The sequence below is a fragment of the Myotis yumanensis genome, unplaced genomic scaffold (assembly GCF_028538775.1).
Source record: "Myotis yumanensis isolate MYYU_CA2020_CCGP unplaced genomic scaffold, mMyoYum1.0.hap1 SCAF_2, whole genome shotgun sequence".
Taxonomy (NCBI): domain Eukaryota; kingdom Metazoa; phylum Chordata; class Mammalia; order Chiroptera; family Vespertilionidae; genus Myotis; species Myotis yumanensis.
Genome location: NW_027223753.1, coordinates 36,986,262 through 37,010,068, shown reverse-complemented (window position 1 = coordinate 37,010,068; position 23,807 = coordinate 36,986,262). Strand labels below are relative to the sequence as shown.

Below are 23,807 nucleotides of genomic sequence, written 5' to 3'. Positions count from 1 at the left end.
ATAACATGTGTGTATAGACATGTGTGTGCACATAAGGGAGGGGCCGTGTGCATGGGGGTGCATGTGTGCACATGTCCCACACCTGTAAATGTGTGTGCATGTGTGCAGTGTGTATTCCATGAATATGTGCTTTGTGGGTGTGCATGCATGTTTACGCTTGTATGCATGGGTATGTGTGTTGTGCACTGCATATATGTGCGGGTGCTTATGTTACATGCATGTGTAAACACCCTCTGATCTGGGCTGGCTGTGGCTTTCCTACTTCCTTCCCCAGCTGCTCTATCTCAGCCCCCTCTGCAGGCTCCCCTCCCCCGGGCCCTGCCTTCTCTCTCCCTCCCTGCAGGTCATCCTGCAGCCACGGTGACTGTTCCAGGCTGATGATGTCTGGATGCCACCTCCAGCTCAGACCTCACTTCTGAACCCCAGTCCCATATATCCAACCCATCCCTGGGCACCTCTCCCAGCGACTTTCAGGCCCTCAACTCAACATTCCCCCTTCTCATCCACCCTCACTGCCAAGCTCGAACCTGGGCCTTGTCTCTCCCCTCACCCCCATGTGAAGTCTGCCTCCCCAATTCCTTTCAGGCCCATCTGCTTGTCTGTGTCCTCACCTCCTGCCCCATACTCGCTGGCTGAGATCACAGCAGTGGCCTCTGCCTGGGCCCTCAACACCACTCCCTGCTTCCACCACATCAGGCCTTGTGTGTGACCCATCAGGGCACTCATCTCCCTGCAGAGGACCCCCCCCCCCCCCCCCCCCCCCCGCACAGGCCACCTCCGTGGGCTTGCTATTATACCTGGCCTCCCCACCCACAGCCTGGCGCACACCGAATGCTCTCACAGGTTTACACAATGATCGGTGACCCGGGGACAAGGGTGAAACATGGACAGGAAGACCCTAGGTGGGTCAGGGAGAAGAAACTGGCAAGGAGAGGTGAGTGTCCCCCACGACCACCCACCTATGTCAGATCCCATTCACCTGGTCACTATCGCCTTTCCTCTTCCTCCTCGTCCTCATCCTCCTCGTCCTCCTCCTCCTCTTCCTCCTCCTCTTTCAATCGATCCCGGTCCTTGGAAACGTCACCAAACTCAAAGTTGCCTTCTATGTCCAAGACCTGCAGGTGCTTCAGCCTCCGGAAGGCGCTTTCCACCACAGAGCCCACGGCCAGCTTGTTAAACCTGCACGGCCACCCACGTGGGGTCAGAGCCAGGAGCCCGACCCTCAGAGTCCCCACACTTACCCGCCCCTGAAGGGAAGGGGGAGGGAACGGGCCCTCCAGGAAGACCGCACAGCAGACACAAAAGGCAGGGGGCTGGGAGGCACCGTATCAAGGGGAGTCCAGGCTGTCCAGTGTGGCTATAGCTTGGGGGGGACAGGGGCTGACCCCGGGCCACTCACCCACACAGTGAGGGAAGGCTTGCCACTGCGTAAGCTCTCACTACAATTTGGGAACCTCCTCTCACCTGTCCTCTGGAATTAACTCTGAGTCCTGCGGCTACTGGGCCGAGTCACCCTGGTGCCTGGTGTGAGGGGGCACACAGACAAGGCCAGAGCCACGCTGGCCAGGGGACACAGGGTGTGGGAAGGCAGAGGCTGGGCTCTGATCCCAAGCCCCCTCCACTCTCTGTGCCCCAGTCCCCTGCAGCAGCCAAGCACAGGTCACATTCCACCCCAATGTTGCCCAGCCCGGGGAAGCCCCTGGGAGTGCACTTCTGCCTTTCTCCGATATGTCTTCTCCTTTCTGATTTAAGGGGGTGAAAGGTGGGGGATGTTGGAAAGAACCACCCTGGCTCTGCTATATGGAAGCTCCCCATCTTCTTGGGGAGCTGGGCTCCCTGAATTATTCTAAACCCCCAGAGCCCAGTGAGGGCCTGAACATCCATTGTCCTGGGTCTGAAGCCCAGGCACAGCCCAGCCAATTGTGGACACAGCATATCGATGCTCTCTGCGCCTCAGTTTTGCCAGCTGTAAATTGGGAAGATGTTCTCTGGGATCCCTTCTTGCCACAGTCACATCAATAATGCCCATGTGCACCACTTGGATTTGAACACTGACCTCTACCTGCGTGCTGTTCCCAAGGGCCTTGACTATTCTGCTAGAGCCAGGGCAGGCCCCAGGGGGCACGTGCAGGGCCACAGGGGAGCTCCTACCTGAGAAAGATCCCCTTGAGGTTGGGTGTGGAGTCGAAGGCATTGGCAGGCACGGTGCTAATCTTGTTGTTCTGCAGGTACAGGTACTCGAGGGACTCAGGGAGTCCCGCGGGGATCTCTGTGAGCTGATTCCCAGCGATGTCCAGCAGCTACAGGGGTGGCCAGGGAAGTAAAAGCACTTAATGACTTGCAAAGACCCCCACTAACACTGCCCCCCAACTCATCTAAATCTCACCATAACCTTGGGAGGTGGGATCTAAAACTATCCACATTTTCCAGACGGGGAAATAGAGGCTCAAAGGGTAAGAGATATGCCCAAGGCCACACAGCCTACACAAGGCCAGAACCTGGTACGCCTGACTCCAAACCCTTGTTCTGCCGGCTCCTTCTGCCCTCCCACATGGATTCACAGCCAGGATGTCCTTCCTCACGAACACACATGCCACCCCCATCAGCCTGAAGAGCCCAGAGGGCAGGGGCACAGAGAGATCTTGCCCTACTGTCCCAGAAGAGGGTAGAGTTAAGGGCCACAGGGGCGGGGCTTCTCACTTCTGGACCTCAGGGGCCATATGGGCAGGGGTCAGTCTCAGAGTCACCATGTGCCTACATTCTAGGAAGCAGGAAACCAGGAAAATGGGGTGGTTTTCCTAGAACGCAGGAGACCTGGATGCGCACGGCCCAGCTCACTGCCCCTCAGCTGCCAGCACACCTACATCCAACACACACTCGTGCAGGCCCGGGTGGGACTCCATCATCTCAAGCTCCCTTCCTCACCCCAACAGGCAGGGGCTCAGGGTCAGGAAGCTGAGGGCCAAGAATCCAGATTCAACACACCATAGAGAGACCCATCTCCCCCTCTGTACACAGGGCTCCCTGCTCCCCACCGCGTTCCCTTCACACAGCTCCAGGACCTCCTCATTCATTCCACACATCCTCTGTGCCCAGGGGTGCTGGGGACATGGAACCCATTGAGACACTGCCTCCACCCTCGGGAAGCCAGGCGGCAGGGGAGACGGACACAGAACCTGACAATGACAGCCAGTGGAATGGAGCCAAGACAGGGAGCCTGGAGGAGGAGCCTGACTCAGCCTAGGGCCAGGGCCCCTGACAGCAGCCAGTGCAGGGAGGGGCTCTGAAGTAGCAGGAACAGCGGCTGCTTGTAGAAAGATCCAACAGTGAGAGGCAGAGTCGCCCCAACTGACACCCCATCCCTGACTGAACTCATCCAGGCCCAGGGAGGCATTTAACCCGCCCATCACTGCTGGCTTCTAGAGGAGGTGACACCTGAGTCCCGGGTACAGTGCAGGCTCCAGGAGAGTGGTGACCCTCCATCTGTCTTAGTCTCTGCTGGGCCCTCGGTTCTAGAACTGCATCAGCTCATGGTGGGGTCTCAGTACAGACTTGTGGGAGGAGTGAACAGGCATCACCAGAGTGGACACGGTGCTGCCGGCACAGGGGCCGGGATGAGCAAAGCCCGGTGCGCCTGGGGAAATAAGAAACTCAGCTGGGGACAGGGCAGAGCAGGCCTTGAAGGCCGTGGCAAGGATTCTGATCTGGGTTCTAAGGGCAGGAGCGTAAGCTGAGCATGTTTTTCAAGATGCCCTCTGATTGCATATGGAGTACAGGAGTAGAGAGTTCCTAGGACGGTCAGGTCCGGGTAAGAAATGGAGGTGGGTTGGCTAGGAGTATGAGCCGCAGGGATGGAGAGAAGTGGACAGAGTGAGAGGTGATGGAAGGACTGGCAGGGGAGAGTAACAAGGGGCATTGTGGGGCAGACGGAGTGAAAACGGGATGTCAAGGGCAGCTTCCAGGTATCACGTGGGCACCAGGTGTGGTATCACCACCTTTAGTGAGTTAGAAAATGCAGGAGGAGCCGGGGTGAGGGAGAGGACAGTGAGGTTTGGACCCCTTGAGAAGAGGGTTCTGGAATGTACCTGAGAGGGACTGATTGGCCCAGAGGGCTGGACTCTGGTGCCTGGCACTCAGCAGGCAGTCTGGGTGAGGAGAGACCCCGGCTAAGGCTGCTCCTGCAGGGCCAGCTGCCTCCCTGACTCCCACCCTGCTCCATCCTCAGGGCTCTGCCTCACCTCCCTGCTCCCCACTCAGACATCCCTATCCTGACAGCTGTCCCCACAAGCACGGACTGGGAGCCTAGCGGGTCAGGGCCCTGGGTCCAGCAGTGAACATAACAGACTAAAATGCCGGCCTTTATTCTAGAGCAGCCGTGGGCAAACTACGGCCTGTTTGAAATGAATAAAACTAAAAAAAAAAAAAAAAAAAAAAGACCGTACCCTTTTATGTAACGATGTTTACTTTGAATTTATATTAGTTTACACAAACACTCCATCCATGCTTTTCTTCCAGCCCTCCGGTCCAGTTTAAGAACCCATTGTGGCCCTCGAGTCAAAAAGTTTGCCCACCCCTGTTCTAGAGAAAAGAACAGGCAACAAGAAAGCAAACAGATGGAAAGGGAGGGAGAGAGAGAGAGAAATATCCAGGATGAGAGAGAGGATCACTAATCGGCTGCCCCCTGCACACCTTCTACTGGGGATCGAGCCCCCAACCCAGGCCTGCGCCCTTGACTGTAATCGAACTCAGGACCCTTTGGTCCCCAGGTGGATGCTCTACCCACTGACCAAAACTGGCCGGGGTGTCACTTTGTTTTATACATGACAATCCAAGGAGGAGACATAAGAGGGTTACAGAAAATCCACTGGTGATAAATGAGGGAGGGAGGAGAAGGGAAAGGTGGGGTGGGGTGGGAAGTGGCGGGGGGGCCTCTGGGACAGGATGAAAAGTGAAATGATAGAGATATGCTCCTTAGATCACTCCTTGCTGGAAGCCAGTCCATCTTTGCTTCTTGACAGAGTCACTGCAGGGAAGAAACATCTGCACAGCATATGTTTCTAGGGACCTGGAGTATATGGCATACTGTTCTTAATATGTTTGCTCCCCTTCTTAGCGCTATGTGTTTTAACCAAGGTCACCTCTCTGAGAAAGGTTGTTTCCCCAGGTGGGGATTTTTCCCTGGAGGTAGGGATTAACAGGACTAAGGAAGGGAATAAGACCCCTTAACTAAGTGCCAGGCGGGTAATTAATCACTTTAACTACGAGCAATCACGCTTTAGCTACATAATCTTTACTTAGGATAATCTCCTTCAGTTACTTCCTTGTAGCTTAACAGAACAATAGAGTAGTGACCTTGGAATGGAGATAAGAAACGCCCTAACCTTTGCAATAGAATGGATAGGATTAAAATCAACTGGTATAAATACAGATGTAACAGGACAAGAAAAATCAAACCTGGCTGGAGAACCTGGCTAGAGAACCTGGCTAGGCTGCTGATCAACTGAACGCTGTTCTCTGTGTCATTCCTTCTTCGCTGACTCCATCCACACCTTTGGGGACCTCTGGACCTGCTGGGGTTGGACCCCGACAACTCCTTTCTGCTGGTGAACTCCGCGGAGTAAGCATCGTTGGAATTCCCCCCGTTGCAGTCATCATGTCTAAGTCTGAGTCTCCCAAAGAGCCAGAGCAGCTTCGAAAGCTCTTCATCGGAGGTTTGAGCTTTGAAACAACCGATGAGAGTCTGAGGAGCCATTTTGAGCAATGGGGAACGCTCACGGACTGTGTGGTGATGAGAGATCCAAACACCAAGCGCTCCAGAGGCTTTGGGTTTGTCACCTATGCCACTGTGGAGGAGGTGGATGCAGCCATGAACGCGAGGCCACACAAGGTGGACAGAAGAGTGGTGGAACCAAAGAGGGCTGTCTCCAGAGAAGATTCTCAAAGACCTGGTGCCCACTTAACTGTGAAAAAGATTTTTGTCGGTGGTATTAAAGAAGACACTGAAGAACATCACCTAAGAGATTATTTTGAACAGTATGGGAAAATAGAAGTGATATAAATCATGACTGACCGAGGCAGTGGCAAAAAGAGAGGCTTTGCTTTTATAACCTTTGATGACCATGACTCTGTAGACAAGATTGTCATTCAGAAATACCATACTGTGAATGGCCACAACTGTGAAGTAAGGAAAGCTCTATCTAAGCAAGAGATGGCTAGTGCTTCGTCCAGCCAAAGAGGTCGAAGTGGTTCTGGAAACTTCGGAGGTGGTCGTGGAGGTGGTTTTGGTGGAAACGACAACTTTGGTCGTGGAGGAAACTTCAGTGGTCGAGGTGGCTTTGGTGGCAGCCGTGGTGGCGGTGGATATGGTGGCAGTGGGGATGGCTATAATGGATTTGGTAATAATGGAAGCAATTTTGGAGGTGGTGGAAGCTACAATGATTTTAGCAATTACAACAATCAATCTTCAAATTTTGGGCCTATGAAAGGAGGAAACTTTGGAGGCAGAAGCTCTGGCCCTTATGGTGGTGGAGGTCAATACTTTGCCAAACCATGAAACCAAGGTGGCTATGGCGGTTCCAGCAGCAGCAGTAGCTATGGCAGTGGCAGAAGGTTTTAATTACTGCCAGGAAACAAAGCTTAGCAGGAGAGGAGAGCCAGAGAAGTGACAGGGAAGCTACAGGTTACAACAGATTTGTGAACTCAGACAAGCACAGTGGATACTCTTAAAATGGATACAAGAGAGCATTTGGGGTTTTTCTTTTTAATGCCTGCCTTGGATTGAGTAAATGCATTACGTGTGTCACCACAATGGACCCACCAACTTGAGGACAGCTGGGCCTAGCTGCTACAAAGAAGACATGTGTTAGACAATACTCATGTGAATGGGCAAAAAAACTCGAGGACTGTATTTGTGACTAATTGTATAACAGGTTATTTTAGTTTCTGTTCTGTGGAAAGTGTAAAGCATTCCAACCAAGGACTTTAATGTAGATTGATTTTTTTATTTTGCACCCATGCTGTTGATTGCTAAATGTAATAGTCTGATCATGATGCTGAATAAATGTGTCTTAAAAAAAAGGAAAAGAAAGCAAACAGATGACCTAATGCCTGGGAGGGATGAGGGTTATGAAGAAAAACAAAGCAGAGGAAGGAGGTAGGCGTGAAAGACCTCCCAAGGAGGTGACATGTGAGCATGTCCCTGAGAGAGAGGGAGGAGCAAGCCCTGGGACATCTGGGGCACAGAGGACACCCTGGCACCGCCCTGAAGCCCCCAGGGGGTCCTGGCAGCACCTTGGCCCTGCCTCCCAGGTTTCTCTAATGAAGTTCCCTTTCGGCCCCTCATTAAGTTGGGGGGTTTCATTATAAGCTCAATTCTTAAGGCCAGACATCCTGCATGACTCCAACCATGACCACAACAGCCAGACCCTCTGCTCAGAACACCTCAAGTAGGCTCCCCCAGCCTCTGGATCCTATACAGAACCTGGACACAGAACCTAGAGAGAGAACCTAGCGAGAGAACATGGCAAAAGATCCTGGACAGAACCTGGCTTTAGAACTTGGCTGGAGAACCTAGACAGAACATGGCAGAAGAACCTGGATAGAACCTGGCTACAGAACCTGGAGGGAGAACCTCGCTATGCTGATGAACTGAACCCTGTCTCCATGTCATTCCTTCTTTGCCGACTCCGTCCACACCTATGGGGACCCCTGGACCTGCTGGGGTTGGACCCCGACATCTGGCGCCCGAACAGGGACCCTTAGGTAAGCCCCCGTTCCCCTAGGTAAGCCTCCCCACACTCGGGACGGATAGGACTCCACCAGGGTGCTACAGACCCCCCTACAGAGGATAAGTAGGGTAAGAAGGTGGATAGTACAGAACTTAGATTGAGAAGATGTGCCATACTGAGTCCAAGAATGAAGACTCTGTATTGATCCTTAGATTGAGAAGATGTGCCATACTGAGTCCAAAGAAAGAAGACTCTGTATTGATCCTTAGATTGAGAAGATGTGCCATACTGAGTCCAAAGAAAGAAGACTCTGTATAGATCTTTAGATTGAGAAGATGTGCTATACTGAGTCTAAAGAAAAAAGGCTCCGTATTGATCTTTTAACACATATGCTTGCTAGCAGAGGAGTTAAGGTTACTCCCAGTCAGACGGAATGTTTTATACAAGAAGTATGTCCATGCTTTTCTGAGGAAGGAAAGGTGCCGGAAAGGTAAATGTAGAGGCATGGGAGAAGGTAGGCCCAAGGAGCCTTATCCTTAACCCCACTGCAGCCTTTCCACCCCGGAAAAGTGCAGGATTGGAAAGCTCTCCCTGGGGTGATAGATCAGGACTCAGGTAACAGCAGAAAGCGCCAATCCTACTCTTAAAATGGATACAAGAGAGCATTTGGGGTTTTTCTTTTTAATGCCTGCCTTGGATTGAGTAAATGCATTACATGCATCACCACAATGGACTCAGAGAAGCAGCTTGTCCCATCGTTCCAAAGACTTAGAGTTGCTTTGATGACAGAAAAGCAGAAAAAAGAAGAAAAGAAAGGCTATGCAAGGGACTGAGGTGCCAACATGGAGTCAGCTGAAGAAGTTAACAACTGAGGCCCAGCAGATGGTAGAAAAGCAAGACGTGGAAGCTACTCTCTCAGCCAAGTCCGAGGACTCTGAGTAAATCAGCAAAAGAAACTTTCATTTAGCAGAAACTCACTTATTTCATCAAATGGAAAAACTTACTTACAGGAGCCTGGAAGGGACCTGATGTACTTTTAACCTGGGGGAGAAGAGATGCTTGTATATTTCCACAGGACGCAGACTCACCTGTGTGGATTCCAGACCGTCTAATCCGACCTTATGTCACACCACCCTCCATCTCCTCCTCATCCTCCTCCTCCCCGGTATCATCCATATCGTCCGAACCCAGAAGGCACAGCTGACTCCTCCCTGGACACCGACACCAATCAAGCATGACCCTGGTGGACCCTTTGATGCAGCCCTTCAACTCGCTGACGCTTCGGGAAGCCCATAGCCAATGATGCTATGATCAACAAGGACAACCAAACCACCAACTTGAGGACAGCTGAAATCCCTAGACTAAAGAGGCCAGCAACCTTCTACAGGAACAAGGCTCTGTGTGCACTCCATCCACTATGTTTATTGCTATGCTCGCTATCATTGCTTGCCAGTCTTCTTCTGAGTCTTAAACAACCCAATCCGAGAGGTGGCCGCTGACTTACATGCGCTATCATTTAAAAAATAAAAAAGGTGGAATTTGCCGGGAGCCGGTCCATCCTTGCTGCTTGACACAGTCGCTGCAGAGAAGAAACATCTGCACAGCATATGTTTCAAGGGACCTGGCGTATATGGCATACTGTTCTTAATATGTTTGCTCCCCTTCTTGGTGCTATGTGTTTTAACCAAGGTCACCTCTCTGAGAAAGGTTGTTTCCCCAGGTAGGGATTTTTCCCTGAAGTTAGGGAGGGGATAAAACCCCTTAACTAAGTGCCAGGCGGGTAGTTAATCACTTTAACTACAAACAGTCACGCTTAAGCTACATAATCTTTACTCCCTGGAATGGAGATAAGAAACACCCTAACCTTTGGATTAGAAATTGATAGGATTAAAATCAACTGGTATAAATACAGATGTAACAAGGCAACAGAACACAGAACCTAGAGACAGGACTTGGCTGGAGATCCTAAACAGAACCTACACACAGAACCTAGAAATAGAACCTAGCAAGAGAACCTGGCTGAAGAACCTAGAGACAGAACCTAGACAGAACATGGCAAGAGAACCTGACTAGAACGTGGTGACAGATCCTGGCTAGAGGTCCTGACTAGGCTGCTGATCAACTGAAGGCTGTCTTCGTGTCATTGCTTCTTCGCCGACTCCGTCCACACCTTTGGGGACCCCTGGACCTGCTGGGATTGGACGCCAGCACTCATGGCCTTGCTGCCCTCCCCCAAGTGCAGTCTTCTCTAGGCACATGTTCCTGGCCTGTGGGTGGGTGAGCTTGACTCTCCTGAGCCATGGGCCTCTGCCTGTAGCCATGACCTCCCCTTACTCCCGCAGCCCTCCTCAACCCTGTACCTGCAGGTAGTGAGCTCCGCCTGCCTCACCCGCTGTATTTGGCTCTTCACTCCTTACCAGGCACGGCAGTCATAATCTGCATGGCCCCACCCCCACCCACCCCGCTTCCTAAGGCCTGGCCTCCCCAGCAGGTACCTCCCTCATGGCCCAGTCCCCCGCCCTCCCCTTTTACCTGCAGATGGGCAAGGTCGGCCCAGGCACTGGGGCCCAAAGCCCGGCTGCGCAGCCGGTTGCCGGTGAGGTAGAGCTCACGCAGCTGGGCCATGCCGGCCAGTGCCCCGCGTGCCAGGGCAGCCAGCTCATTGCGCTTGACCTTCAGCACATGCACGTTGCGGGGCAGCCCCGGCGGCAGTGTGTGCAGCCGATTGCCAGACATGTCCAGCGAGCGCAGCAGGCGCAGCTTGCGGAAGGCGTCGCGGTGCACCTGCGGGCTGGTGATGCGGTTGTAGCTGAGGTTCAGCTCCTCCAGGAAGTAGGTGGTGGCAAAGTCGTCGCGGCCGATGCCCGTGATCTGGTTGTGCAGGATCATGAGGGTGCGCACGCGGCGGGGCAGGCCGCTGGGCACGCGCTCCAGCGCGTTGTTGTACAGGTGCACGGTGTGCAGCCGCTTGAGGCCCTGGAAGGCCCGCGGGTGGATGCCGTGGGCGCGCAGCTGGTTGCTGTGCAGCAGCAGGTACTCGAGGCTGCGGATGGGGGTCAGCACATCCGCGTCCACGCTGCGGATGGCGTTCTTCTCCAGGTGCAGCAGCACCAGGCTGCGCGGCAGCCCGGCGGGGACCCGCGACAGGTTGTTGCTGGACAGATCCAGGTACTCCAGGCTGGAGAGCTTCCTGGGGGAGAGGGAATGGGGCAGTTGGCAGGAGCCCACTCTGCTTTCCACCATTTCCCCAGGGGAGGTGGCCGGGAAACTGCCTCTAATTCACCCCAGTTCTTACTGGGGGACCTCAGTCCTCTCCAGGCCCTCTGGATTAGCAATGACTTGGGGTAGAAGGCTGTAGCATGGTTTCTGATACATGGAGGCTTATTTGAAGACCAGTTGTTTAAGATCTTGGGGGGCTACTTTGGACTCTAAAAAAAAAGTAAAATATATTTGCCTTCAACAAGAATGTTTGAGTTTCTATTTTGTACCAAGAAGCCGGCCTCTGCCAACGCTTCACTATCTCACTGGAACTTTGGCAGCCTTGCCCATACACATCACTTGTTCTTGGGGACAGAAATGTCAGCAGAGGCACAAGCCTCAAAGTTCCTTCTCCAGGGAGCCTGGCCAGGGCAGGTGGGCGGGAGAGGCGTGTGGGAGGGCCTGGCTGGGTGGGCGCCGGGAGGGCCTCCCGGTGTCTGGTCCTGCTGAGGCCCCGGCGGCCCTGGCAGGGGCTTACCAGAAGGTCTCGTTGTCCAGGCCCTCATCAGTCAGGTAGTTGTTCTGCAGGTACAGCTCCCGCAGGTTGCTCAGCTCACTGAAGGCACCTGGTGGGATCTTCTCCAGCTTGTTGTTCTAGGGGAGGGGGAGGGGAGAGGGGAGCATGAGAAAGCCAAGGGGCAAACGTGCTCTGAGGGCTCTGAGGGAGCCTTGGGGAGTGGGCCCAGGCCCGGAGCACTCTGACAGCCAGGTGCCCAGGCTTCTGCCTGCTTCTCTACAGTGGATGCCATGCCCTCTGGCACATACTAAAGGCCCCACAGCCTTGCCACGTGGGCTCTTCCCCCACTCTGGCCCCTGCTCTGAGGGGCCCCATCTGCCCTCTACCTCCTACCTTGAGGTGCAGCTTATAGAGGGCCGGCGGCAGGTGCTTGGGCACATGGCGCAGGAAGTTGCTGGACAGAATAAGGATCTCGACGTTGCTGGAACCGTTGAACATGTTGTCTGGTAGCCCGGCATCTGCCAGCTTGTTGTTGTGCAGGTACACGGACCTGGGGGTGAGGTGCAAGTCCTCACCCACGCAGGCCCCCACTCCACCCCTGGCCACAGTGCCCACTCACCTAGCCTTGCTCAGGTGGGGCCTGGGGCCTAGGGCACCTTCCTTCCATCTGAGGAACCTGAGACTCAACCTAATGTAGTCTCCCCCCCCCCCCCCCACCCCGCCACCCCTCGGTACAGCTCAGGGGATCAAGGACCACCAGCGGTTGCCCCACAAGTTAGTGGCAGAAATAGCATTTCCTGACTCCCAGTCCATCTTCTCCATACCCTTCAAGCTTCTCAGTCATTCCCCGCCTGTCACACCCACACAGCTGGCTCTGAGTTCCGTGGGACCTCCTGAAGGTGGGGCGTGTCCCTGACACCTCTTGTCCCTGATGCTCAGCACAGGGCTTAGCTCAGAGGGGGTGATGCCTCATTCATTCAGTAAGTATACAGTGAGTGTCCCCATATGCCAGGAATGTTCTAGACTCCGAAGATATAGCAGTGGACACCACCAACAAGATCCTGCCTTCATGGAGGTTACGTACTAGAGGGCCAGAAGACCAGGACCAAAAGGAATACACAGAAGATATAGCTCATTCTTGCTGTGTGCCTCTCCTGGGCCACAGCCTTCTCATCTGCGGGATGGGGCCACACACAGTGACCCTGGCTCCTCAGGAGAATGGACAGAATCGAGTGAGGTGACAGATTCAGGTACAGAAGCGATACCAGGAGTGTCAGTCCACCAGCATCACCCTGCCCTGCTCATTCCTCCCAAGGCTCTGCCCCCAGGGGCTGAGGAAGGAGGGAGGCACCCTTCCCCAGCTCCCACTGCTCCACAGACATCACCCTCCTCCATCTTGCCTCCTCATCCTTTAGGTCTCAGCCTGTGGAGCCCGTGCCCCTGCAGCCCCTGGCGTCTCTCGCCACAGCCCTGAGCATGGGCCTCATGCCCACACTGCCCCGCATGGCCCTCCTCCAGGGCCCGTCAGGGTCCTCTCTGCCTCAGTCAGGGTAGCAGCCTCTGCTCAGCGCCTCCCTCTCCCCAGCCTGAGCCCAGGGACCCCTCTGACCTCTGACCTCAAGTTTGGCTTCTGGCCAAAGGTGAGCCCGTAGATCTTGGTGAGATAGTTGGCAGCAAAGTCCACACTGATCAGGGCATTTGGCAGGAATCGGGGTGCCAAGGTCAGCTGGAAAGGGAAGAGTGAGGGCAGAAAGGCCGATGGAGGGGAGGCGGTCAGCTCTGGGTCCCACTGCCTGCTGCCATTCAGGCCCCTTCCCCTGTCTCCTCCCAGCAACCACAGCTACCTTTCTACATTGGAGGCCCATCTCCTTCCTCTGATAACACTAACACAGGCCCTCCACAGCACCCCACAGCCCCGCGTGTGGCATTCAAAGCTCACCAGCCTGTCCCCTGCCCTGCCTGTCCTGTTCTCTCCCCTCACTGGCCCCCGACACTGGCTGTGAGCACCCACACTTTGCCAGACACAGCCCACGATGCCCACCCTTCATTCATTCAACAGCAGAACCTGAGTCTACAACATTCCAGGCACGGTTCCAGGAGCTCGCTGGGCACATCCGGGGCAACAAGACAGGGAAGTACCTCTGCCCCCCACCCTGCCCCACCCCAAGCTTACATCCTCATCCTCAAGGAGAAGACAATAAACAGGGGATAAAAGTATCTGATAATGATCACTGCTATGCATGGAATTCTAACAGGCTGAAGACAGAACGACTGGGTTGGGTGCTCAGGGAACAGGTGACAGACCCTTAAGTCATGGCACACTGTAAGTACCATCTGAGAGGAGGGCTCCCAAGGCAGCAAAGCAGCATGCAAACCCCGCGTGGAGGGTGGGGTTGCAGGGCCCGGGGGCTGGCGAGGAGCAGGAGGGAGTGAGTAGGGCTATGTTAAGAGAAGCAGGGGGAAGCAGGCTTTCATTCTGGGTGGAAGGCAAAGCCACTGGAGGGTTTAAGCAGGGAGGGGGGATGTAGGGGAGAAGCAGGGCACGATTTTTAAAGGTCACTGTGGCTACTCTGAGGAGAAGGGGCAGTGAAGGAGGAGGCAGGGTTGGCCAGTTGGGAGATAGTGGCGGGGGGGGGGGGGGGGGAGCGGGGGGGGGGGGCGTGCTGCAGTGCTGCTGGACAAGGTGAATGAAGCCCTCAGGCTTTGCACTCAGACTAGCAGTACTGTGGGTGGTTGGAGACGCCCTTTCACAGAGATCGAGAGTCATCTGTGGACAGGAAGCAGTCCTGCTTCCATTAGACCTCTGGGGAGACGTCCAGGGGGCAGAAGGATCTTTGAGGCCCAAATGGGAGGAGGGGGAGGGGCTGGAGACTGCACTGGACCAGGCGATTATGGAGAGTTCAGAGAGAAGGGCCAGGACAGAGCTCTGGGCACTCCAGATATATTGAGGCTGAGAGTCTTTGTGCCTTTTCTCATGCTGTCCCTCTACTTCAGGACCCCTGCCTGACCCTTCATGGCCCTTTAAATGCTATCTCCTCTACAAAGCCCTGGAAGTGTACCAGCCCCGCTATCACCCCACCCCCTTGGCTTCTGTCTTTATTAACTGACCACTCTGACGCCCCTGGTTAAGGTGTGGGGTATGGGCCATGACTGAGCAGCAACAGAGACCTGAAGAAGTCCTGGTGAAAGTTCCCTGAACTCAGCCTCTGACACCAGGGGGCATGGGCAGCATACCTCCTCCCTGCTGAGGCCCCTTACCTTGTTATTGGCCAGGTACAGGTAATTGAGGTCGGTCAGATGCTCAAACGCCTCCTCGGGGAGCCCTTCAAAGGACAGGCATCGGTCAGAGCCCTGGATGAAGGAGACGCTACAGGGGAGCACACCAGCACCAGCCCCCAAGCCCACCCCACTTGCCAGGACTGGGAAGGGCGCGCCCGAGGCCGGTGTGGCTCTGCTCTCCAGTCCCAACAGGCCTTCCCAGCCCCTTGCCCACAGGGGCCCCAGCTCAGAGAAGCAGGTGGGAAGTGTCCACTGAGGGATGGGTGCCCCCCCGGAAGGTCAGGCCATGGGATGGAGGACCCAGCCTAACATTTTCCAAGTCAGGAAGGAGTGCTCCCTGGGGGCAGCCCCAAAGGGTCAAAAGCAGGGCACGGTTTCAGCCTCGGAGCCTCCCCACCACCTGCCTGCCCCTGCCCCATGGAGTATCAGGACTCGCCGTCACCGGGATCCCAGCCAGGCTGGCCCTTTTCCAGTCCCGAGGCTCCCAGACCCTCAGATGCTGGGACTCACCCAATTATCTAACGGGAGGGAACAGTTACGTAAACTGGGCAGCATCCCTCCGTGGAAGAGCTGCCGTGAAAAGATGGCCACGGAGAGTTTTAGCAACAGGAGGAATGCGGCTGAGCTAACTGCTGAGTGAAACAAAGCGCTTACCGTCCTTGTACTGCCTACACTCTCAACTCGGCCAGGAGTGAGGAAATGCAAAGGAAAGAGACTAGACTGGATTGTGATGACGGCTGGGCAACTGGATAAAGGACTAAGACTCATCAATTTGTACCTTTTAATTGGGTAAATCTTATGGTATACAAATTACACTTCAATAGAGCAGCTTTTTAAAAATGGAAAGAAGTATAGCAACATGTCAATAGGGATCAACTCCAAGTGGCAGGACTGACTGGGTTTTTTTATTTTCTATTTTATTTTCTTTATTTCCAAAATTTCTATTATAATAAAAATTATTTTCATCAGCAGCAAAGGAATCACTTCCTAAAACTTGAGGACTGTACAACCCTTTGATTCTAAAGTCCTGTGACCTGAAGAGTCCGCCACAAAGGTCTCTGAATCCTCTCCCGAGTCCACTTCCAGGTCCCAGGCCCTCAGGAGTGGCTTTTTGGCAACATCCGGGACCCACTGCCGCCCAGCCCAGACCTGCTCTTTCCCACACCCGGGGTCCGCAGGGTGGGGCTCTCCCCTGCCTGGTGCCCCGCCCTGGCTCTGAGTGACCCCTCACCTCGGGATGTCAGGCGGTTGTTCTGAAGGTTCAGAGTCTCCAGGCGATGCAGCCGGGAGAGCTCCTCCGGGTAGATCTTCTCCAGCTGGTTGTTCTGGGGGTCAGGGGTGGGAGTGGTGAGGAGGCAGCATGGGGGGCAGGCCCAACCCATCCTCAGCCCCAGTCCCTCTGTTGGGCACCTTTCTTGGGATTCTCCCCCATGGTAGACAGGCTCTGGGTGCAAGAGGCACAGCAGGGACCACAGCAAACATGGGGGTCCCACATTCTAGGAGACCACACATGGGTGTCCACAGGAGCTCAGACTTGTCCCACTGGGTGACAGCCCGTTCTCCCACAGGCCCACTTTTGGTTCCCTTTCTGGGCTGCGTCCCCCACTCCCCTGGCAGCACTTTAAAACCTGGGTGTGGGACCACCTCCTCCAGAAGCCTTCCCGGGTTGGATTGGGAGTTAGAGTAGGAGCCGCTCTGGACTCACACTAGTCCTTCTATCTCCTTCTAGCATCCTCTCTACTTGTTTCGTTGACTGCCTCCCCCACACCTGGGAGGGCCTCGGGCAGGGTACATCCAAGTCCTCCCTATGTGCCCAGCACCCACACAGGACCAGAGGTGGAGAGCAGGTTTCCAGGAGACATTGTATGAATGGAGGAGTGCGTGAATGAGCCAAAAATAAGTGCTGTCATCAGCTTGTCCCTTTCCCTCCCACCTCTGCCAGCCCAGGCCCACAGGGCTGTGTGGTGAGCGGGTCACTTTCCCTCACTGGACCTGATCTCCTCTGGAAATGGATGTACAGCCCCTCCCTCCCCCAGGGGTTCCGGGCAGCACAGGGTGCGGGGGTGCCCCAGCACTCCCAGTCCCCATCGGGAACTCCTTGTCCCACTTCCGATATCTCAGCTGGAGAGAACACTCTGTCCTCTGAGCCGCCAGAGCCCTCTATCAGGGTCCACTTTGCTCTTGTTTTCCTGGCCTGCAAGGGTGTCTGAGGGTCAGCTGCTGGGCAGGTCTGTGTCCATTTTCAGACAAGGCCTGACTCTACATACGGGCCTCAGCCAAGACTCCTCCCAGTGAAACAAAGCAGGTTATGTCATGTGCTCGGTGACCCAGACAATGATCAGAGGAGGGACACCTCAACGTGGAGCTAGATCCTTGTGTCTGACCTGCCCTAGCACCCCGGGCCTTGGGGTGGGGAGCCAGGAGCCCTAGGGGTTCTGGACAAGCAGGGAGCGTGAGTGTGGGGGTTCTGGGATAGGAGCCGTGAGTGTGGGGCAGCCCCTGGTCACCACTGGCGCAGTGCCCATCTCACCTGCAGGGACAGGTGGTTGATATGCTCAGGCAGGTCCCCTGGGAACTCGCGCAGGTCGATACCGCCACAGTCCACGACACCCTCCTGGGAGCAGGCACATTCTCGAGGGCAGTTAATGGTGGCTGGGCCAGGCCCCGGCTCCTCAGGCCTCAGGACCAGCACTGGCTCCTCCTCCACAAATTCGTTCTCTTCAGGGCTCAGGTTGTGGGCGCCGTTTCGGCCAAACACGGGGGCCCTCACCGCGAGCACCAGTCCCAGCTGCAGCTGTGGAGGCAACAGCAGCAGGAGCAGCAGCACCCTGCTCCGGGCCATGGTGCCTGCAGGAGGGGTTAAGTCAGACCCCCTGGGAACCAGGGCTGACTTCCCCCATTAGGCACAGCAGGCACAGGGCTAGGGCCACAAACGTCCGCATGGGGCCCTTGGGGCACGAGGCAGAGCCCACTCTGGACCCTGTCCTCAGCACGCATCTGATCTGGTGACTGCTGTTCTCACCCTCACCCCCCAAACCCCCGTCAGGGCTGCCCTCGGGAAGGATGGGGGTGAAGTGAAGGTCTGCAAAACCTCCCACAGCCCTCACCAGGCCTGGCCCAAAAGAATCTGTACCCTCCGCTACAGAAGGCCCAGGAAGCACTGTGCTGTGCAGGGCTTGGCCTGGGCTTTGCTGAGCTCTCCAGCAGGCAGTGCTGGGAGGCCTGTCCCCCTGCAGCTGCCACAGGCCATGGTGGGCCTGACCAGCAGGTGCCTCTCAGCTCTTCAGCTGGCCGTTCTAGGATCCTCAGATCTTGGCCTTGCCAGTCTTCCAACTCTCCCACCCACCTGCCCTAAGTATACAAGTCTATTTAGTAGTTCCTCCCTCCAGGCCTTGTTCCTTTTTCCTGGAATGCCCTCCCCTCTCTTGTGCAATCAGCAAGCTCTCCAAGAACCAATTCCAGCACTGTGTCCCCTGGGAAGACTCTGAAATGCCCCAAGGCTCTCCATTACTGTGTGCCCCCCCCCCCCGCACCCCCCCTTCCCACCTTGGCATGAATTGGGTTGGGTTATGAATACATAATGGTGTCTTTCTCCCACAACAGGGTGAGTCTGGGTGGAAACCCAGGCAGAGCCGGGCACAGAGTAAGCATCGGTTGACTGGAGCTACTGCTGCCTCTAGAACCTCCCAAGTCCCATTCCTGGTGTTGGACCCTCAGCTGCCCTCACCAGGGCCTGCTGTGCTCACAGGACCATTACCACCTGCAGGAGACCACTCCCAGCATGCTCCCCTGGGGCAGCAGGGAGGGGACCTAGAGGATAGCTTCAGGCCATTGAGGAAGATGCTGGTTCCATTGTCCCAGCAGCCCATGGGCGGGGCTGGCCCCAGGAGTCCTCTCACTCAGAAAACCTCTCTGGGGTGGGTGATCAGTTGTGAGGGGTGGTAGCTCCTGGACACTGATGGTGGAGTCCCACCCACACTAGTTCAAGTCACCGTCCTCCACTTCACAGCTCTGACCTTGCTGAACCTCAGCTTCCTGTCTTACAGTTAATTCACGTGAACTCACAGCTTCTGCGAGGAGTCCATAAATAATAGCCGCAAAGCACCTGGCATCTCTCAGGTGATGTGCTGCTCTCAGTCTGCAGCGAATACAGACGCAGGTCTGCGGCAAGTATCTGGGCCTGGGGCACTGCTCCTCAGTCTGAGCCCTTAGTAGGGTCTGACGAGATGGCGGGCCTGGGAGGTAAACTGGAAGCTTGATGAGGACACGGATGTCTGGTTAAGAAGGCAGGCTCTGGAGCCAGACAGCCGGCTGCAAGCTCAGCTCTGGCTCTTACCAGCTGTGGGGCTTTGGGCGAGTGCTGTCACCCTCTCAACCCCAGCTTACTTACCTGTCCCTGAGCTGGTAACGGGGATGTCCTAAGGGGAAGAGTGTGAGATTCAGCGGGATGAGCACACTGCACTCAGTAAGTGCTCAATAAATGTTAGCTCTTCCCACCATGAATATCTGATCTGTGGACCTTGTTCACATTTCAGCCACACCATTGCCCACTCCAGAACCCCCCTGCTTCTTACCCTCCCCTGTTGTGCTTTGTGGTCCAGTTCCAGGCCCACCTCCTCCCAGAAGATTTGAAAGGTGTGAGGAGAGAGAAGAGGGGTGGCAATCAGGCTTGCTTGACCCTATAGGTCCCCACGGCCTAAGCAGACTTGGGCCTCAGCCCTGGCCTGGCAGAGAACCAGGGAGCCCAGCACACACAGAGTCCTGGGCTGCAGCCTGGCCTGATGCCCACCCTACCACGTACTTGCTGCCCCCGTCCCCTGACCAAATGGACAATAAATCCTCAGCCAGTCTACAGACCATCATTCCCTTGGCACAGTATAACCCCCAGCAAGCTCAACAGCCTTCAGTTCCTGGGTCCACCAGCATTAATCTGTCTGACTCTGCTCAGAACAGGACTCTGGGAGGGGGAGGGGGGCACAGGCTCAGGCCCCAAATCCAATCAAGGCAAAAGGCCAGGGAGAAGGAGGCTCTCCAGGCATCCTGTGCACTCATGGACCAGCTATTTTCCTCCTTCGGTTTTGTCTGTATAGGTCTGTAAACTGTATCTGTAAAAATATGTAATTCATGTTAACATTATGGGCCATACTGAAAATGTTATCATCACCACTTTATAGATGAGGGCGCTGAGGCCCAGTGGGAGTGGCCAATGTAACACAGCTGTTAAATGGCAAAGCTGAGCTCCCAGCCCAGGTTTTAACCACGATGCTATGGTTAACGCAAAATACAGCTGGCCACTGAGGAGCAAGACACACCACTCAGGGTCGGCTCTGCCCTTAAGAAGCTCACCCTTGCACTCATCCAATGTGGCTGCCACATGTGGCTACTGAGCTCTTAAAATGTGACTAGTTTAAACTGAGAGCTGCTCTATGTGTAAAATGTAGTGTACATGGGTTTCAAAGACATAGTACAAAAAAATATAAAATATCTTATTATTATTAATGATCATAAAATAGCTCATTTATCTTTTTTCTTCCTTTTTTGTTTTTTTCCCCTCACTTGAGGATATTTTTAAATTTATTTTTAAAGAGAGAAGAAGGGGGAGAGAGAGAGAGACAGAGAGAGAGAGAGATTGATCTGTTGCCTCCCATACATGCCCTGATTGGGAATAAAATCCAAAACCTAGGTATGTGCTCTGACTAGGAATCAAACCTGTGACCTTTTGGTATATGGGATGATGCTCCAACCAACTCAGCCATCCGGCCAGGGTACTCATTTATTTTTTTATTGATGACATGATAATATTTTGGACCTACTGAGTTAAGTTATTAAAATTAATTTTACCTGTTTCATTTTACTTTTTTACTGCGGCTTCTAGAAAATTGTACGTTGCATATGTAGCTTGCATTTGTGGCTCACACTATGTTTCTTTTAGACATTATGTGTAAATTGTGTGATGAAGGGAAGCTAAAGTCCATGGGAACCCAGAGGAGGCCTAACCCTGCCTGGAGCCAAGAAGACTTCCCAGAAGAAGTGATGGAGACATGAAGGATGCGAGTATTAGGTGAAAGGCAAAGGGTGATACAAGCAAGGGGTGCACAGGCCCGGGGACAAGAGAGCCCCGGTTATGACCTCTAAAAAGCTCATCATCTGGGAGAGGGTGGAGACTGGGAGTGATGCAAGTGGACAGTGGCCACAGTCCAGGCAAAGAAGGGACTTGAGAGCCGGGTTAGGGAGAGTGGCCCGTATCTGTGGGGAGAGGAGCAGTTGAAGAGGAGTGTGGTGTAGGCAGGCTTATGGATGGGCCGTATGGAGCTTTCAGAGGCTGTGCAGTGGTGCAGGCAACAGCTGCTAAGCCTGATCTGGACTCACAGGGAGGTGCTGGGCTGCAGGGGCGGAGAGGGAGCTGGGTTTGGGGGAAAGGAACAGACAGTGCTTGAAGAGTGGTGACCCAAGTGCCACTCCTCCTCCTCCCGCTTGACTGGTCACCCTAGGACCTGGGAATCCTGGGCAACTCCAGCTCCACCACCTGGTTTGCTGTGTGGCCTTGGCTGCATCATGGACCCATCAGAGTCTCAGTTTTTGGTGCTGTTGTTCTAAGAATGTTAAGCAACCTAAGTCCCCAGGCCCCTCCTAGGTGCCCCGCCGTGTTGGAGCTGTGCGTGGAAGAAGAGAGAACAGACCCCTTGTCTGAGTGAAGAGTTCCCCTCACACCTCAGGAAACAGCTCACACCTTTGGGAACGCTCTGAGCTCTGTGTGGGCAATGGCAATGGGAACTCCTCGTGAGGATGAAGTGAAATATGCCCGGCTAGTGCTGGCACTCAGCAGCTGTGGCATCCACACCCGGGGTTATTGCTAGTGTACCTGGGACCCGCTGCCCCGCCACCCCAATTCTCAATGCTCTGAAGGGCTAAGTATGGGATTAAGGCAGGAAGAAGACAAAAGGGAAGGGTAGGTCCCCAAATCAGGAGACAGAGTCTCAACCCCCAGCACCACCTCCTCCTCCACTCAAATTCAGTAAAGACTCGCTGATCCACTGCTCTGCATCGACTCCCACAGAAATCCTAAGACTAAGAAACTGAGGTGCAAGGGGTGCCCATGGCTGCCCAACCCCAGCAGAGTCCTACTCGAACGCCCCTGATCCGGGAAGCTGCTCCTGCTCGCGTGGCTGGGTTAGGGAGTTCCTCTGGGCTCCGACAGCACCCCTGGCCCACATGGAGTGGTCTCAGGAAATGTTTGCTGAATAAAGAAATGAACTTGTGAAAGGCAGAGTTGGGAAAGATCTGCAGCATTTACTGGTCTGATTCCCTCCGTTTACAGGCAAGACCGGGACTAGAATTTGTGTCTTCTGACTCCTGCCAAGAGCCTTGAGCTGGTCTTGACAGCTGAGTACGAGTTCCCCAGGTGGAAAGCTGGGGGGGGGGGGGGGGGGGGGGGGGGGGACTCCAGACAGGGCGGAGGGGCTGCGCAAAGGCACGTGTGGGGGTGGGGCGGAGGGCGGTATGCTTAAGGAGGGTCCACAGGATGCAGGTCCAGGTCTCCCAGCGCATCTGCCACTGTGCTAAGAGGTTGGTGATAGGGCGCCATCAAGATTCCAGGCCGGTCATGGTCAGAGCTCTTCCGCCTGGCTCTGCCAGGCCTAAAGGTGCCACCACCCGTCACCCTAACCAACTCCAGGCAAAGGGACACAGTGCGCTCCCACAAGCTCCCATGAAGGCATGGGAATCTGACATCTAGGCTAGAGTACATGGGGCCCTGGCCTTCAAAGGGGACTAGTCCGCCCAGCCTCACTTTCCCTGGCCGCGGCACAGGGTGCGTGGCCCCCGTAGTTGGAGATGCCCACGCAGCGCCGGCGCGCATCCCTCTCTGCGCCTCCCAGAGCCGGACCGTCGGCGCCGCGCGCACACCCGCCCCGGCTCCTCTCCTGAAGTTCGGGCCGCAGCTGCCTCCCACCCGCAGCCCCGGGGCCACCAGGAGCCGCTGCCACCACCTCGTCCGCCCCCGGACGCACCAGGTATCCTAACGCCGCGTCCCGTCCCGCCCCGGGCCAGGCTGGCGGTGCCGGGACCTCCAACCGGGGCTTTCGCCGCATTAGCGAGAGGCGCCGCTCCCCCTGCCCGCCCTTGCGTCCCCTCCTCCATCCCGCTGTCCCCGCGGGTAGCAGCCGCTAGACCGACGGGCGGACACCTGGCCCGCGGCGGAGAGGCCGGCTCAGCGAGTGCCCGGCGCCGAGCCGGGAGCCGAGCCCCGAGCGGGTCCCGGGGTGGCGGCGCGGGCTGCGCCTCACCTGTCCGCGCCCCGGGAGGGATCTCTGCCCCGCGCCAGGCCTCGGTTTCTGGGCCTGTGAAGAGGTCGAAGGGGGGGGGGGCTGGCTGGGATGAGTGACGTGAAGAGACACGAGGTGACTGCGCCCCAGCTCGAGGTCGGGGGTCCGCGCCCCGCCCCGGCTCCACCTGCCCCTCGCACTCTCGGCCGCCCGCCGCGTCCTTCCATCCCCCGCCCGGCCGCCCTCAGATTCTTTCCAGATGTGCGCAGCGGGAGGGGCCGGGCTGGGACCAGCCTCGGGCCGGAGCGGAGAGCAGGCCCCGCCAGAGCCGGCCGCGGAGGGGTCGCACCCCAGGGGGAGCCGCCCGCCCCGCCCTCCGGGCAGCGCTCCGAGGGGCGAGAGGCGGCGGCCCCAACCCGGCGGTGCGCGCCCGGCGAGGAGTCCGCGTCAGCTGCCCGGCTCGGCCCGATCCCCGACCCCCTCCCCCTGCCCCCCGCGCCCCCTACCTGCTGCGTCCCCGCGCCACGCCGCGCCCCGCCGGCCGAACGCGCTCTCCAGACTCTCCGCCGCGCTCCGCGGGCTCCTTCCATTCAAGTCCCGCCGTGCGCTCGGCGACGCAAGTTTTGTTGTGGGGTTTCTCCTCCCCGCCTCTCCCCCGCTCGCCCCCCCCGCCCCGCGTGCATCTGCCGGACTCCGGCCTCCTCCGGACACGGGCGGAGGGTCCCCATAGGCGCGAGGGAGGGGAGGCCTGCCCGTTCCCCACCTCGGACGGGACCGGGCCCCACCTCCAGGGGAGGCAGAGCCGCCGGACCGACCCCTCTC

The 23,807-nt window shown here is 56.1% G+C and overlaps 1 protein-coding gene and 1 pseudogene across 2 annotated transcripts in view; one reads left to right on the top strand and one right to left on the bottom strand.

Annotated features, from left to right (window-relative positions):
- Nucleotides 1–23,569, bottom strand: part of PODN (podocan) — a 41,757-nt gene extending 18,188 nt beyond the window's left edge. For both annotated transcript variants that reach the window (XM_070405151.1, XM_070405150.1), the window contains exons 1-10: nt 23,492–23,569; nt 17,252–17,568; nt 15,953–16,046; nt 14,701–14,765; nt 13,059–13,168; nt 11,836–11,992; nt 11,464–11,579; nt 10,260–10,917; nt 2,152–2,300; nt 980–1,179 (exon numbers count right to left, since the gene is read on the bottom strand). In XM_070405151.1, the coding sequence (XP_070261252.1) occupies nt 987–1,179; nt 2,152–2,300; nt 10,260–10,917; nt 11,464–11,579; nt 11,836–11,992; nt 13,059–13,168; nt 14,701–14,765; nt 15,953–16,046; nt 17,252–17,563 (1,854 nt within the window). In that variant the 5' untranslated portion in view covers nt 17,564–17,568; nt 23,492–23,569 and the 3' untranslated portion in view covers nt 980–986. The remainder of the gene's footprint in view (nt 1–979; nt 1,180–2,151; nt 2,301–10,259; nt 10,918–11,463; nt 11,580–11,835; nt 11,993–13,058; nt 13,169–14,700; nt 14,766–15,952; nt 16,047–17,251; nt 17,569–23,491) is intronic.
- Nucleotides 5,654–6,703, top strand: LOC139001801 (heterogeneous nuclear ribonucleoprotein A1-like; annotated as a pseudogene).
- Nucleotides 23,570–23,807: the final 238 nt, after the last annotated feature.